Source organism: Hippoglossus stenolepis, chromosome 1, assembly GCF_022539355.2.
Source record: "Hippoglossus stenolepis isolate QCI-W04-F060 chromosome 1, HSTE1.2, whole genome shotgun sequence".
Lineage (NCBI taxonomy): Eukaryota > Metazoa > Chordata > Actinopteri > Pleuronectiformes > Pleuronectidae > Hippoglossus > Hippoglossus stenolepis.
Window position 1 is genome coordinate 14,611,106 of NC_061483.1, and position 13,584 is coordinate 14,624,689.

The following is a 13,584-nucleotide window of genomic DNA, read 5'->3' on the forward strand; positions in this document are numbered from 1 at the left end:
TTTTTCTTGAAATGCAATAAAATTATTCAGACATTACATTCAAGTATCACTTTACATTAAAATACATCTAAATTATTTAAAAATCAATAACCCCAAAAACTTAAATTGTAGTACTTAAATAAAAACGTTTTTGGCTACACACCTCACACCGGAAGGGCTTGTATCCACAGGTATAGCTTTCTCCACGAGCAAGACGAGGGTGGCTCTGGCCACTAGTGCAGTAAGAACAAGTGCCTCCAGAGTCTGGGTGCTTCTCTTTCATGTGGGCCTCCAACGTCTGCTGGTACTTGTAATGCCAGTTGCATTTGGGACACTTCAGTGTCTTGCACGAGTTGCGTGAATGCATCATGGTCATGTGACCACCCAAGGAACGTGAGGAACCCAGAACAGTATCACATTTAGGGCATTCTACCCCACTTCCTATGGTGCCACCAAGCCCATGGTTCTGTGAACACTCGCCCATTCCTGTTATGTCACAGGAGCCCCCTGGGAGGGGGTGTGAGTGGACATGAGATGAAGGGTGTAGGTGATGATGAAGGTGGTGCATGTGGTGATGGTGCAGAAGGGCTCCATTTTCCTCCTCTCCTTCTGCTGGGAAATCATTTGGTTCTGGAGCTGTGGCACTATCTCGATTGGCACTTTCATCAGCAGCAGCATTGGAGGACAGAGGTGAGGAGGAAGTGCCAGCAGTGTCATCCTCGCTCCTTCTGACGGCAGCTGCCGCCATTGCCATGGGAACAGTGAGCCCCTGGCAGTTAAAGCTCAGAGGGAGCTCGGAGGTCCTCCCCCCACCATCTGCAGCTGAACCCTCTTCCTTGACAGAGGAGCAAGTGGAAGCAGGGGCTTTGCTGTTGAGTGTGGAACTGACTGCAGAGGTGCAGGCAGAAGGCTGGAGAGCGCTACTAGGCATTAATAAAGGAGATTTGGAAATGCTTTGGTTTGAGACAGCTGGTTCCCCCGCTTCACCCCCGCCACTGCTACTGTTACCACCACAGGCCACTGCAGTGCTTTCTGCCTCCGCCTCATCTTCCTCCTCCCCGAACAACAGTTCCTCTTCTTCTTCTGACCCCCCCATCTGGCTGGATAGGTGTGCCTTGCTTTCATGTCGCTCAGTGTCCCCATCCTCTCCCATGCATGCCAACTCTTTCCCAACAGCCTCCTCAGTTCTCCCTCCCTGTTTGGGCAGGGCACTGGAGTCTTTGGCAGAGCCTGGGGATGAGGTAAGAGTGGATGCTTTGGGAATGTTCAGCCCTCCAAGAGAAAGGACTGAGCTCAGTTGGGTTTGTTGTTGCTGCTGTTGCTGGAGGCCAGAGTCAGAGTCTTTGTTCATGAGGTTCTCGCTGCCCCCACTGCTGCAACCAGGCTCCAGATGGACACCACTAAATGTGCCATAGAAGCTCTGGCTAGAGTTAATGGGGAGCGGGGTAGATGGCAGAGGAGTGCTCTTATTTTTTGGTTCCAGAAAACTAATGAGGGGCTCTTTGTCCTTCCCAATGCCCTGGATGATGGCAGATACTTGCTTGTCCCCCAGCAGCCGCCGCTCGTCCTCACACAGTGTCATGCGGTGATCATGGACGGCATGAGTGGCAAAGGAACGCGAATAGCCAAAGGACAGCTTGCAGAGAAAACACATAAGAATGGGCTTACCCTTGCCATATAGGGCTAACCCATCAAATTTGGAGAAATCCACGTTGTTGGGAACATCTTTGGATACAGAGGACTTCTTGGCAGACCCATCGCTGTTCAGGTAATCCTTGTTGCTTTTGTGCCGCACATCGAAGACACGGAAACTGTGCAGGACAGGACTGAGACCTGCCATAGTTGAGGTATTGGGGAAACCTTGGTCTGAAGTGCCAAACCACTTCCCGAAGGACGAGGCTATGTGGAACGTGTTGATGATCTGAGGGTAGACCGACGATGAAGTCCCAGCAGGTTCGCCCGGTTTTCCCCCACTGGTAATAGAGTTTGTGGGAAGCAGGCCGGGTACCATGCCCCCACCACTTTGGATCAACTGACTGAGGCTCTCTACGATGTAGGCTGAGCCATCTGGCTGGTAGACTATTTCTCCCGCCAGGTTCTCCACATCACTGCTCTCCTCTTCATCTTCCTCCTCTCCTTCCTCACTCCCACTCTCAGGTGCTCCCTGCTGTCGTGTGGGCTGATGTCTCAAGAGAGTGGGCATGCCTCCTCCCCCTGAAGCCATTGGCACCCCGGGAAAGGGCTGAATACTTGGGAAACAGCTGTCAATCTCCATTTCATCTAAGTCGTCAGATTCTTCCTCTTCTCCACAACTGACTCCCTCTTGCTCTTCTTCCTCAAGACCCTCTCCTCTGGGATGCAGCTGGCCCGTAGCAGAGCTATCACTGCGGGTCTGGGGTGATGTCTGTTTTAGCTGCTGATGCTGGGACTGTACTTCTCTTATCCCGTCATGAGTTGCACTGGGGTTTTGGGGTTGAGAAGGGTAGGGAGCAGAGAGAGACAGAGGATCCAGGGAAGGAGCCTGGTTGGTGCAAGGGACCTGTGAGCTAGAGTGATCGTTCCAGGGCTGTGGTGGTTGCTGCTGCTGGGAGGAGCTGAGCCCATCGTCTGTCCCAGAAACCACGGGAGACTCACAGCTGTCCATGCTGATGCCTACATGAGGCGTTCATCGCATCCAGGCCTGCAAAGACACAAATTGAGATACATAAGAGGTTGTTGTAGTATTTGGGATGTTTGATGTAACCTTATACGCATATGCTGTACACTAGGACACACAACTCATCATTAACCCAGCTAATGTTGGAAACACACAGGGTCTGAGGTCACCAAAGTGGACTTTTCATCCCCAATGACATGTGTTTTCAAGTGTTAATATGCCTATTAAGAAAAGATCAGATACAGGAAATATGAAAAAAGGACGGTCTGTACAGGAAGCTTAAAAGAAGAAAATCAAATGTATGGTGTATTGGGTAAGAAGCAAAAGTCTGAGATATAATTGGAAAAATGACACCATGCTCATTACACTAGATCAGATACTTAAACACAATACCTGAGACAAGCACTAATAAGCCATCCATGATTCATCTTCCTGCCATATCAGAAAGGTACCATCTTTTATCTTCACCTTCCAAACAACACCCCTAATCTTATATTCTGCAAATCCTACATCCGTTTTTAATTAACTTGCAGTCAGAAAAAAGGAGAAACAGGCTAACTTAATGGATCAAATAGATTCCTTGTGAGATAATTAGACACTGAGAAGCCACCCATCAGCACATTGAACATTTACATAACTGGAAGAAAAAGGGGGAAAGCTATTCTTAACAGTATTATTACCATCTTCAAGCTGTGTACATATAAGAGGAATATGATTCATGCGCATTATTGAAAGCGCTGTGTATGAAATCTAATAACAGCAATAAAAGGCAGTATTTTCTATGAGCTCAAAATATATAAGCTGGGTTGGGACTTCACTGCAGCTGTGTTTAGATCTTGCATCCAATAACCTCTACGCTCAGACTGGTTTCAAACACTCCAGCCATCCTCCGCCTCTGAAATAATAAATGGGAGCTGAGCTTTCGGGAGCTAGCCATGCCCCGAGCATCTGAGAGGCCCAACACAGGCTGCAATTTAGAGTGCAGAAGAGATAAAATGATAGCGCAAGATACTGCTGAGCTAATAATTTTATTAAAGGGATGCAGCCAACATTGATTAAAGGGGGCAATCGGGCTGAAACCAATAACTCTGGGCTGCCCTTTAACCCACCATCACTGAATATTACATGAGCAAAGTTTCCCGGCACCAAGCTCACTGCCATGTCCCGGTTGATTAGCGCATTCACTGCTTGCACTTGATTTATTTACTTATTTACTTAGGGATGCAAATTTCAGCTGTGATCAGAATGGAGTCTTCCCCCACGCCCTAACATAATAACCACCGAGGGAGAGGAGAGATTGATAATGTCTGTCTGCCTCTTCATGAATGTCTGATGAAGCTCACCTCCCACGCAACATACCTTAGACCTCTCCAACCTATATACACTTGAACTAAAAAAAATATACACTCTATTTTAAAGATGTGCTTTTGTATTTGGACGTCAGAATGAAAAACCAAAAGCACTATAAAGATAGAGCACCTTGTTTATTTGAGAAAATTTAAATTATGACTGCAAAGTGTGTCACAAATACTGGGGACGAGACATTTTCTGTTAGTATGGTCAATCTGATGTTTTGTTTACACACCACAGAAGCGAACCCCAGTGACCCTTGTGTTGCTTTGCATACAAAATGAAAGATATTAGACTGGCTGGCTTATTAACAAGATTGCTTTATACTGCCAGACATGATTTAGAGATGGCTGCCATATTGAGTGAGGGGATACTAGCCCTACTGGTCTGTATTTATTATCTGTTCCATTAATAAGAGGCTATGAGCTCAACAGCCATTTCACACAAATGGACTGAGGGCAGCGAGACTAATGCAAGAGAAAAAATGTGCCACATGTCAAACAGACACTGACTTTTCAGACTAAAAGTACATGAATAAACGGAACAAAGTGAAATGGAAAAAAAAAAGCAGATAATGGGTTTTGTCTGAAAGGACGCCCTGTTATAAAAAAGTGTCCAGGTTTCCTGTCTGAACACAGATTTTTTCACACTTACATTAGTTCCTCCTCCAGATTCCACTGCCTGTCTGCACCAGGCCTGGGCCCACATGTGCAACTAGTAGTTAAGATTGCTAGTAAATCTAAAGTACTAGTTGACCTCTAAAGTTCTCTCATCTTTCCCTCGATGAGTCTGAACAGAGTGGATACAGTGTAGGCTACTGTACTAGGGGTATCTACCCATCCTTTCCCATTACTGCTGTAAGGTACCTGAAGCAATTAGCAGCAGACAGGATAGCACAATGACTCTTGGTCAGCGCTAGAGCTCTGAGCCAGCTTGGTGTGTACACTGCTTACAGAAAACAGGATTGCCCTTTAAAATCAAGATGGTGTAATTCAATAACCTGCGGTGGTTACTGATGAGCAATGGGATTGTCTGGAGTCGGCAAGTCGCAGATGGGCCCACTGATATAACGCTGTTTGTCTCTAGGAGGTCTGCCTGGCTCAGTGACACCTGTTTAAAGCAGGAAAAGCTTTAATCTCTGGGAGGCACTAAACAAGTCCAGGAGACAGACAAAGAGACGCGGTCGAAGGAGAGGGGAAGTGGAGGAGGCCGGTGTCTCAGTGTGCTGACTGTGTTGATAACCACAAATCAAAATGATGGACCAGCCCAGTAAAGGTAACTACTGCTGAGTGGTATTATGGGAGCTAATATACTGTAACATGTGAAAGAAAAGTTCATTTTCTCCTGCATACTGGCACTGATGCTAAGTGCACAAAACAAATTATCCTGCCATGGCCTCTGCCCTTGTGCCGTATCACAACTCTAAATGTGGGCTCACTGAGTTGACAATAAGCAGGCTGTATGCAGCCAAAACAGGCTTTAGTTGACAATAAGAGATAATCAGAGAGAAGAAAAGGCTGGATTCCTGAGCTGATCTGAGGGAGAGCATGCCGATGCACAGATCCCGACTCACACTCCTGCTGCCACCTGCCTTCAAAGGGCTTCATGCCAGTGTCTCCCTGCTCCTTCTTTCTCTCTCCACTGACAAAAAGTAAAAAACTCACACTCCACCCCCCCACCACCACCACCACCCTAACAACGCAGATAAGGTTGAGCCTTGTGAAAAGGCCTCAGTTCTAATGAACACTGTCAGAGAGTGGGTCTGGATGTCATTTGGTAGGGATGGAAAATGAGATAAGTTTTAAGTTATGGGTCCTTTTATTAGGTGGGATTTACCAGCCAACTGAGGGAGGAATTAAAGGCTAAGGAACCATCTGATTATAAGCATGCCTGATCACCTGCCTGAAGGCCTGGCCTTGCCTCCAGAGGACCCTTCTCTCCATGGGTTTCCTGAGGGATTTATCTCCGACTCAGCCCTAACTGTGAATACCGCTTGGTTATGGGCATCATGCAGAACCGACCCTTACTCTTATCCGCATGCATGTCAGCAGGGAGGGTACACCTTTTTAAATAGGAAAGACACTGCTTCTTAATACGCCTAGAGGACCCCTCACAATAAACCAGATCTGGTTTTCAATTGTTCCTCTGTGATGTTGCCTGTCTGTGTCTGGTCTCTGAGCCATCACTGAGCCTGGCCAGCCACCGCAGGGTAAGGGGCGCTTATTGGAAAATCAATGGTGTGAACGCTAAGCAAGTTACAGGAAGATGTGGGAAGGAAGGGTTCTTATTGATAAAGCAGGGGAAGGCCTTTGATGTTGCACTGGGGACATGCTCATTGATGGGGGAACCATTGTAGTCCTCAGGCAGAGTGAGGCCCAGGTTTATCTCGTAGGTTTGTTCCAATTAATCACCAATAAAGGCCTTGCATGCATTGCCCTCTGCGACTTAATGCCTGACTTGGCTTAGCAAATTCAGTTTTTTACACAGTGCTTGTACAATGAGGGGGTCCCAAACCACAGCAGCAGACTGGTGTCACTAAGATTTTCTTTTTTCTATAAAGAGATGCAGGCAAGTATAAATTATCTACGCTTGCTGTCATTAACTTTCCATAAATACTTTATACATGAAATAATAAACAGTGACAATAATTTGAGTTGTCAGTAAAAAAGATGCATATCAAGTTTCACTGTCCAAAGAGTACGATTATATCAGGAACATAGAGTTCTTGTTCTCTCTGATCCCTAACACTGTACATCAGGTGATTAACCATCTTCGACATTGTTGTTTATTGTGCACTGTAAACATTGTGTCCACTATTCTGCTAATGCAGACATAAGGATGCTTCAGTATTGCTCTGACTGCAGGAGGCAAAAAGTCACCTCAGGTCGATGGCACTCAGCCTGTAAACAGGGCTTCCCGTAAAATCAATGATCTTCAGTTGGAGCTATCAGTCTGTGGAACAGAAATAGCCATGGCTGTGTTGAGTCTGAGGAAGGGAGGAGCAGTGCTGTGTGTGTTTACATGAGTGTGTGTGAGTAGAGAGGGTCAGTCGCTGGCATGTCTGGGTGCATTTCTCCGAGATAGCAGAACTGAGTCATGCAGCTTTTGTCGCTTCGGCCGCTGTAAACCCAAATGTTTTAGGTGCTGTAGAGCAAAGACAGTTCAAAGATTATTTCTGATGGTGTTTTGTACATGCACTACATGCATCAAACTAGATTTGGAGAAAACATTGTATATCACAGCTGAAATAATCCTGGTTTATTAAAATATGAGTGAACTCAAATACCCTGGAGGCAGTGTGCTGATTGTTTTAGTTTCACAGCACTCAATTTTAGTAACAATTTGGAACAAGAAATGCTGGCCAGAAAAGGCAAAATTGATTTGTTTGTAGTATCAATTGCCTCCTTTGTTAATAAACTCGAAATAGAACCTTGAAAATGATTTTACTCTTCACGCAACACCATCAAATTCTGCTAATCCATTCTATGTTGCAGAACGGAGGGAAAGTGATTTAAGACAAAGCAGCAGTGGAATCACAGTGCAGCAGAACTGCGTGTTACTTATACACAGGGCAGTCTGATTAAATGATCCGAGCGGAGCTCAGCTAGAACATCCAGAGCCATCCAGAAGGGATTTACACATGGCACAGGAGTGTTTCCTCAGTTTTGGAGGGTGTGATAGAAACAGCATGCTGGTGTAATTAGAAGTAGTTAATTAGCTATGGGTTAATTACTGGGCTCTGCAGAGTGTTGGTGAAAGACCTGGTGGGGTGGCAAAGCAGAGGGAAGCAGCGAACACACAGCAGGAAGCTCCCAGTCTCCTGCCAATTAGCAAGCAGCATGGGTGGGGGGCTTCAGTGTGGAACACTACGAGTGCAAATGTGAGGAGGCTCGTATCTATTCTTTCAAAACTCAGTACAAGATAAAGTGGGAGCAGACAAAAAAATATTCTATTTAAATATGCATGGTGTTAGAGACAATAAAAGAGAGGAAACACATTTGCCTTAAAGTCACAGTGAAAATTGTAAAGCGTGATTTCAATTACAAAATCTAACCCTCTAACAAAACTTCAGCCACGAGCTATCATTCTCCATTTACCAAACACACTGAAAGACCGCACTGAATTATTTCCCCGTTCTGTCCCGTGTGGTTTGTTAAGAAAGCTTTGTAATTTATAAGAGCATAAATTATCCTTGGAATTAAGGTATTGATGTATAATCAGAGCAGGGCTATCGGGCACAAACAAACGTTTGCCCCCAGGCAACCCAGTGCACAGAGCCCGCTCACACACGGTATACACTCAGCAGGGCTTCAGTGAAATTGCTAGACAGACAGAGACAGAGAGAGAGAGGGGGGAGAAAGAGCAAGAGATGGAGGGGAGATGTGTCTTTCAAATACTTATCAGATTAGTAAGATACACATCCCCCCATTTCTGCTTGATTTTAGATGAGCAGACATGGATGCTGAATGATTTGCAACAGTCTGACATGGAACATCACATCCTTTCGCATGCAGTGCCGACTTTCCCATAGTGTGGAATGCAGAAAGGCTGGGAGGACACTTGATACTTTGTACACGGGTCTGTCTGGTACTAATCAACCAGAAAACAACACACTGATCTTGATCCTTGGGAAGTTTTTCTAAATGCAAAAACATTTACAAATCCCAGAAAGACCTTTGCAGAGGCATGGTATGTTTAACTGTGTGTTTCTGTTGCGTCTGCAGATTGGCAGGAAACAGAAGAGGGAAGACAGAGAGATCGAGAGAGATTGAGATATGGAGCTGGGGAGACAGTGAGAGCGCTAAAGACACGTGTCCAATGAAAGGTCAGGGACAAGGGGGGAAATGTGCTGATCAAAGTCTTTGAGCCCCAGGACCTTCATTTCTACTAATTATCAAATCTGCCCCTATTTATATCTGCGGGAAGCAGACATTCTCTCAAGAGAGGATGGAAGCAAAATCTGCTAACTACAGTGCTTTCAGAGCTTCTGTTTGCTCTCGCTCCATTTCATTTCTCTTCTATAGTAACAGGATGAGGGTGGTAGATTAAGAGAAGCGATGACTGCAACTTATTCCAGAAAGTTGTTGCTGTAAAGGACAGGAGAGTGTGTACAGAAGAATACAAGACTGAGAAGAAAGGCAAATATGGGATCACACTACTTTTGGGTGGTGGGAAACTCAATTGTGGCCGTCTAGAAAACTATTGCCTAAAAGGATAGATCACATGGTGCCACACATATACACACACACACACACACACACACACACACACACACACACACACACACACACACACACACACACACGTTCCCGCAGCGCTGCAGTTAAGGCAAGCCAACCACAAACACAGTTGTTAAAATGATCAATACCATTGAAATATTAAACCTTAAGAAGCCACATTATTGATTGAGAGCCCAATGATAAAAAGGTTTATTATCACAATTGTGGGCTTTATGTAAATGTTTTGGAGAGACCATCAGCAGTCCATCCACCATGGGATTTGACCCCCCACTCCAACGCTAACTGCATACAAACGCACACATATATACACACAACACACTCATCTGTGCTGACACTGAACAACATACCCAGCTCCTGCTGACAGAGAGACCGGAGAAAGGGGAAGTGTCTCCCTCCTCAGAACAACTGTAGCTCTGGGATGTTGTGTAAGGGGTCTCCAGCAGGACTGACAGCAAACAGTGGAGCAGAGGACCCGGGCTCCACGTGGGGCTCATGCCCTGACAGACAGATATAACATGTCTATAATCCTGGGCCTTTCTCTGTAATCTGGAAAACTAATACTTTAGTAATGACCCAGTCTTGCACTTGGTAAAACACAGGGTCCAGTGGCACCTGGAATTAAACAGATATCCACTGCAGAGGATTCTTAAAGGGAAATGGCCCTTCAGCAAAACTCTCAAATGAATGAGAGAAACTACCAACAGAGAGAGACAAAGAGAAATTAGAACTGAAGTATAATTTGAGGTGCAGTGGTATGAGGGGATGACTGGAGTCACACGGAGAATCACCAGTGAAACGGCGAGGCAGTGCTGCAAGCCTGAGGGTTAGGCCCAGTGTTGGTGAAGGGTCTAAACCTGAGCAAGTGATAGGATCCCTTTAGAAGGCATGCGAAGGCCAAACGAGCAGGAAACCTGAGTAATGTGGATGAAAGCTGTCCAGGGTGAGAGCAGAGATGTGGAAAGTCATGCAGCGTTATGTGTGGAAAATGGAAACTTGCTATCTCTTTTACGCACCTCTTACTGAGGAATATGATTCAGTCCCATACACAGGAGGCTTGTGTGTGTGTATATACCTCACCACGCGTGGGAACACACACGCACACATGCACACCGACACACACACACACACACACACGGATTAGAGGGTGTCCCAGTGAAACCATTCTCTGGAAATTATTTCTTTGCAGAAAAAAAGGCATGAAAGCCAACAGTGACCTGGCCTCTAATTCTAGAGTAGGATATCCTGGATAAATAATTAGAGGGTTCCTTTGAAGACCTCGCACAGCCAAACCATTCACTCCCCACTTCACATTTGCTAAAGTCATTAATGACAAAGATTTAGAAAGGAAAAGCGAAAATCTTTCTGGTACACAAATACTCTCTTTTTTATGAGGCCTGGCCCAAATTCCTCTCTGCTTAGCTGAAGCTCTTATCCTGGGAAAGAACTGCACCCGTTTTAAACAATGAACCTCAGGGGAAAAGTGTTTTCTATTGCCCCCTTCCCCTGCTGAATTATGGGAGTTAATAAAATTAAAATAATGTGCCCTGTGTTTTAAAAGAGGAAGTGAGCAGGAGATGTTGAGACACTGGATGTCAGAAAAAACAAAACACACACACACACACAGGGAATACAACAAAGCAAAGAGAGAGAAAAAATATTTCCAAACTCTAAAAAACAAAAACTGTTTCATATGTTAGAATGACAAAGAAGTGGGATAGCGAGCCTGCTATGAATATTAAAATCCTCCCAAACTTAATCGACATCACTGACTTCTGATTCATGGCTATGCTTGTGACATCTCCAGTTAGCGCTCACGCTTAGTCACAGCGTGTGCCACTTCTACACTGTGCTTTGCGGCTAACCAGGATTATTTGTTGGAAATAAACAGAATGGAATTTGACATGTGGAATTACATTTATCACAAACGGATAACTCTCATCTCCGAGGAGGGAAAACGCACTCGCCAAAATGTATTTGAGATTCCACTGCATGCTGCTGCGACATCTTAAGAGTATTTCATTGTGACAAAAAAAAGAAACATTAATGTGTCTTCAGGAGGACAAACCCACCAGGCAGTCGTTTACATGCCAATTGGATGCCTAATCTTTACACTAGCAGTTTATAAACAGAACACTCATAAATCAGATCCCGATGCAACTGTCATCTTAAAAGGGGAGCGGAGCTTGCCCTACAGTTTACAAGGACAGATTCCGAGGCAAACGTTGGAAGGTGATGTGCATTCCTTCTGGGTGGAGCAGTGATGAGGGACTGTCAACAGACGAAACGGGAAGGAAAAACAAAAAGAAAACAACTTGTTAAGTGTATAACAAGGTGGCCTGGAGGGCAATGCTGAAAGACACTTCAGCACTTGACTCTGAAGTGCGCGAAGGAACATCAAATAGCATTTCTGTAGCTACACTGAGCACTGACAGAGCCGACCACAGTGTTCAGAGACCCCTGTGTGAAGACAACGCTGCAGCTTGGCAGGAAATAAAGAGGTAAAATGTGACTGAAAGACAACAGATCCTCCTGCAGTGGTAATTGTGTTTGTATGCACTAAATGTGAGTTTTATTCTGAGCTGCAGAGAACCCTGTCTAACATGAGGGAAAGCTGCCGCCTTACAAACGCCTTCCAAAGTGAGGATTCAAAAAATTCCAGTTTGGTGTATGTACATGCATGTGCCAGAAACAAAGACAACAACAAACTATAAACCTGTAACCAGTTTATCTGCATTCAGTTAGCACTGCTAGGTTAATTACAAGTTTGCAGCTGAATTCTGCATTACTACACCAGATTACCGGTATTGGCACGCATCTGCCTTGCCCAATATTACACAGCGTTCTTCTGTGGTTCTTCTTCTGTAGACCTACTTGCCCAGCATGCTTGTTGGAGTGTTTTCGTGTTCTTGTCTGGACGGAAATATTTTGTAAAACAAAGGTTGTGTGGACGTAGAGCTTTTTTGAAAACAAAGGGGATATATCTGCTCAAAAAACTGGTAGTTAGTGGAGACAAGGCCGACTCCTACCGAGCTGTACAGCTGGAAGTTGGAGGCATGGCCGTCTGTGAGAAGCATCTTTACTGCACAGCAGATAGCAGATACAGCATATGGCCATTAAAGCCGTTGGCAGCTCGGTTCTTGCACCAAAACTTTGCACGGTGGTGTCTACAAGTGTCCAGGCACTTTGATCTGGGGAGGCAGAGGCCCTCGGGTTGGAAGCGCTTTCAAAAATCCCATCGCTATGGATAAGAGGAAAAAAACTGAGGAAACAGACAAATGGGAGTGAGGGAGAAGCAAAAACTGGTGTGATATTTTAAGATATGTGGAGCGTGTTAATAAGTTCCTCCTCTTCCTCTCCTCTCCTGGCCTGGCCTGAGTGTTGTGACAGCTCCAGTGCTGTGGAGTTATATTTGAGAAAGACCAGCCTCCTGCCCCTCATCGTCACACACACACACACACACTGCAGCCCTTGTTCATCTGCCTTAATGAAATGGCCACATGCCTCCTCTCATCCAAGAGCTGCTTGCACACTGTAGCACCTGGTAGATATAAATCAGCCCTACTGAGCTGTATTTGGGAAGTGAGGCATTAAGCATGACATGGGCTGTCAAAGTTCAGATCGCAGCGACCGCAACATCTAGTTGAACTGCTGTGGAACAGACCCGAGACCAAGGAGCACGCCTACGATCGGCCTCTTATCTTCTGCCTCCCAGCTCCGCATGACATGGCTGCCACATCTGGGCCCCAGCTGGGTAGCCTGCTGAGCACAGCGTAGCACCACTGAGGCTAGGTAGAGGAACGCTGGAGCACCCACTCTACACCGATTCATCGTAAGATTCCCTTTAACAGGGATCATCAGCCTTAAAACAGTGGAGATTTTAATGGTTGTAGCTTGCTTCCATTTATCTGCAGGCTTTCTTATCCATGAGCTGCAGGGGCTTGCTGATATTACTGCTGTTTTTAAGTGGTGTAGGTTCTATTTCTGACAAAGGAGATAAAAGTAGCTGGGTGTGCGTGTTGGGAGAGCATACTGTATGTTATATATGTGTGTGTGTGTGTGTGTGGATGTGTGAGTGGAATCTCTGTCATGGGAGCCTGGGGTCTGAAGGTCAAACACTGCAAGAGAACCAACACATTCCTGAGAGGACAGGCACAAATCTTTGATGCATGCACGTGTCAGCATATTAAACTAGTTAAAGCTCCGGATTTCCACCGCTCCACCAGTCTATCTGACCACTTTATACTTGAATATTAAATATAGCCTCACATGGAATGGATGGGAATGAGTCCTCCGACAGATACACAAGACAGAAAGGAGGGAAGACACAGCACGAGAGGGAAAAAGAGGGTAGAAAGGGAG

General features: G+C 45.5%; 1 protein-coding gene across 1 annotated transcript in view; it reads right to left on the reverse strand.

The window, feature by feature from the left end:
- Nucleotides 1-13,584, reverse strand: part of zfhx3b (zinc finger homeobox 3b) — a 136,469-nt gene that overhangs the window by 87,323 nt on the left and 35,562 nt on the right. Inside the window, exon 2 of the mRNA XM_035159091.2 lies at nucleotides 143-2,659. Coding sequence (XP_035014982.2) covers nucleotides 143-2,623 — 2,481 coding nt within the window. The 5' untranslated portion in view covers nucleotides 2,624-2,659. The remainder of the gene's footprint in view (nucleotides 1-142; nucleotides 2,660-13,584) is intronic.